Source organism: Seriola lalandi, unplaced genomic scaffold (assembly GCF_002814215.2).
Source record: "Seriola lalandi dorsalis isolate HSWRI2012SDOR001 ecotype SW California unplaced genomic scaffold, Sedor1 jcf7180002050491, whole genome shotgun sequence".
Lineage (NCBI taxonomy): Eukaryota > Metazoa > Chordata > Actinopteri > Carangiformes > Carangidae > Seriola > Seriola lalandi.
In genome coordinates, this window is record NW_019521044.1 from 1,505 (window position 1) to 3,368 (window position 1,864).

General features: G+C 48.3%; 1 protein-coding gene across 1 annotated transcript; it reads left to right on the top strand.

Annotated features, from left to right (window-relative positions):
* The first annotated feature begins 16 nt into the window (after window positions 1–16).
* On the top strand, window positions 17–902 carry LOC111649351 (transmembrane protein 184C-like). Its single transcript, XM_023399122.2, has 2 exons — window positions 17–139; window positions 246–902. The coding sequence occupies exons 1-2, from the start codon at window positions 85–87 to the stop codon at window positions 518–520; spliced, it is 330 nt and encodes a 109-aa protein (XP_023254890.1). The 5' UTR covers window positions 17–84; the 3' UTR covers window positions 521–902.
* The last annotated feature ends 962 nt before the right edge of the window (window positions 903–1,864 follow it).

A 1,864-nucleotide genomic window follows, 5' to 3' on the forward strand; every position in this document is an offset into this window, starting at 1 on the left:
CCGTCCTCTCCCGAACTCTTTCTCTCCGTCCATCCCTCCATCCAGGAAGCAGAGGAGGGGTCATGTTTCGACAGCTTTCTGGCCATGTGGGATTTCTCAGACATTCGAGCTGATGTCACAGAGCAGGTCCGCCATGTTGGTGAGTGATGATTGAGTTTGGACGTGATGTCTGGTTGTGGTTGGTGACCTGTGTTACCTGTGAGGAGACTAGCCGTGGTGAACATCCCCTCTCGTCCCCCCGTCAGGTCGTACGTTCCTGGGTCGTCCCAACAAGATGTATTTCGGCGCATCAGCTCGACCCGAACACACCGAACACACCGGCCTCCTCACAGCGTCCTCCCAGGACCCCATCGCAGCGGCGGCCACATCGATGCCCTCCTCCCCTTCCTCGAGCGGACGGTACCAAGGCCTCGGCCACACCCCGGCGCCTCACTCCATCTCCGCTCCTGCAGGGTTCACCTCCTCGTCCTGGGAGGACGACAGCGACAACTCGCCTCCGCAGGCGGGTGGAGTCCATTAACCACATCCAGGGGTGGGACTGGATTCTGTATAAAAACCAAAATAAAAGTATAAAATGAACTCTCGTACAAAGTCTCGTTTTCAAATGTATGAAAAACAAACTGATTTATCAAGACTAGGCAAAGGAAAGTAGAGAGTCTGCACTCTGTGATGTCGAAGCCATGTTTGTTGAGAAACTTTAAAATAATTACCCAGTTTTAAATGTTTGAAATCTGTATTTTGATGTCAGATGATGTCACTTTGATAAATGTACCTGCGGCTGTGGAGAGGAAGGGGTATTTAATAGTAGTTTGATGGTTGGTTTTACACTCCTACGGTGCTGAAGTGTCACTGAGCTTTGACTATTTGTTCTGATTCACAATAAATCAACATGTCATATCCAATCGCCAGAGACTGTGTCGTTGCTGTCATCAGTGCGGTCCCACGGCTCTGATACCTCTATCTTTACATCCTTGATTTGCTTTGGGAAGTCCCTGTAGTTTATTTTGACTCAGTCCCACGTACAACATCCTTACAGCACTAAATGTGGATTAATCCGCTGCTGAAAGTAGTCCCCAACACACAGTTTCACCAGTTCATCGTAGCTCGTAAATCACAGCCGAAGCTAAACGACGTTGCCGACTTGAATTTGTAAGAAGAAGCAGGTGAAGTTGAAGGAAGAGACGGAAAAATGAGAAAGGGACGAAGACTGTAAACTGTAGTGAAATAAGCTTTAATGGGAGTAACAGCACATCTTACTCCTAGCATCACGTATCTTTAGTGTTCATGGAGGAGAGGTCTCAGACAGGTGAAGCTTTTCATGAAGCAACCGGACGAGACGCATCACAAGAACTGACGACCACACTGACTATTTACATGTCTTTGCCTGAAACCTCAACAAACATGGTTCCCAGAAACATCAGAACTGATACAGTTGGATATTAAATATGAGTCAATGAAAAGCTGACAGTAAAAAAGTCCTGTTAGTGCTGCCGGTCTGATCCAGTCTGTCAGTTTGTCTCTCTCGGCGCATGGAGACAGTGACAGAGGTGAAAGGTCAGAGGTCACACTGGGTGTGCAGAGAAAAGCAGCCTCATGGACCAACAGGGTGACAGGAAGCAGAGACAGAGAGAAGTCTGCTCTCTGAGGAACGTCACTCTTACACCTCTGAAAAAAGGTTTACTGTCTCATCAGGAGATTTAGTGAAACAAGGACTTGAGGAACAGCAGAGTTTGACCAGTAGAGCTGCTGCTGCTGCTGCTGTCAGTCCCAGTCCAGCGTAGAGGCTGATCCTTCCCCGACTCTCTGGTTCTGGTCTCTCAGTTGGTCTCTGAGTTTCAGGCTGATCAACAGCTGCTGAAGAGAA

Coding starts and splice junctions, on each gene's coding strand:
- LOC111649351 (XM_023399122.2), top strand. CDS start 85: ATGTGGGATTTCTCAGACATTCGAGCTGATGTCACAGAGCAGGTCCGC. Junction 140..245: donor AGAGCAGGTCCGCCATGTTG/GTGAGTGATGAT, acceptor TCCCCCCGTCAG/GTCGTACGTTCCTGGGTCGT.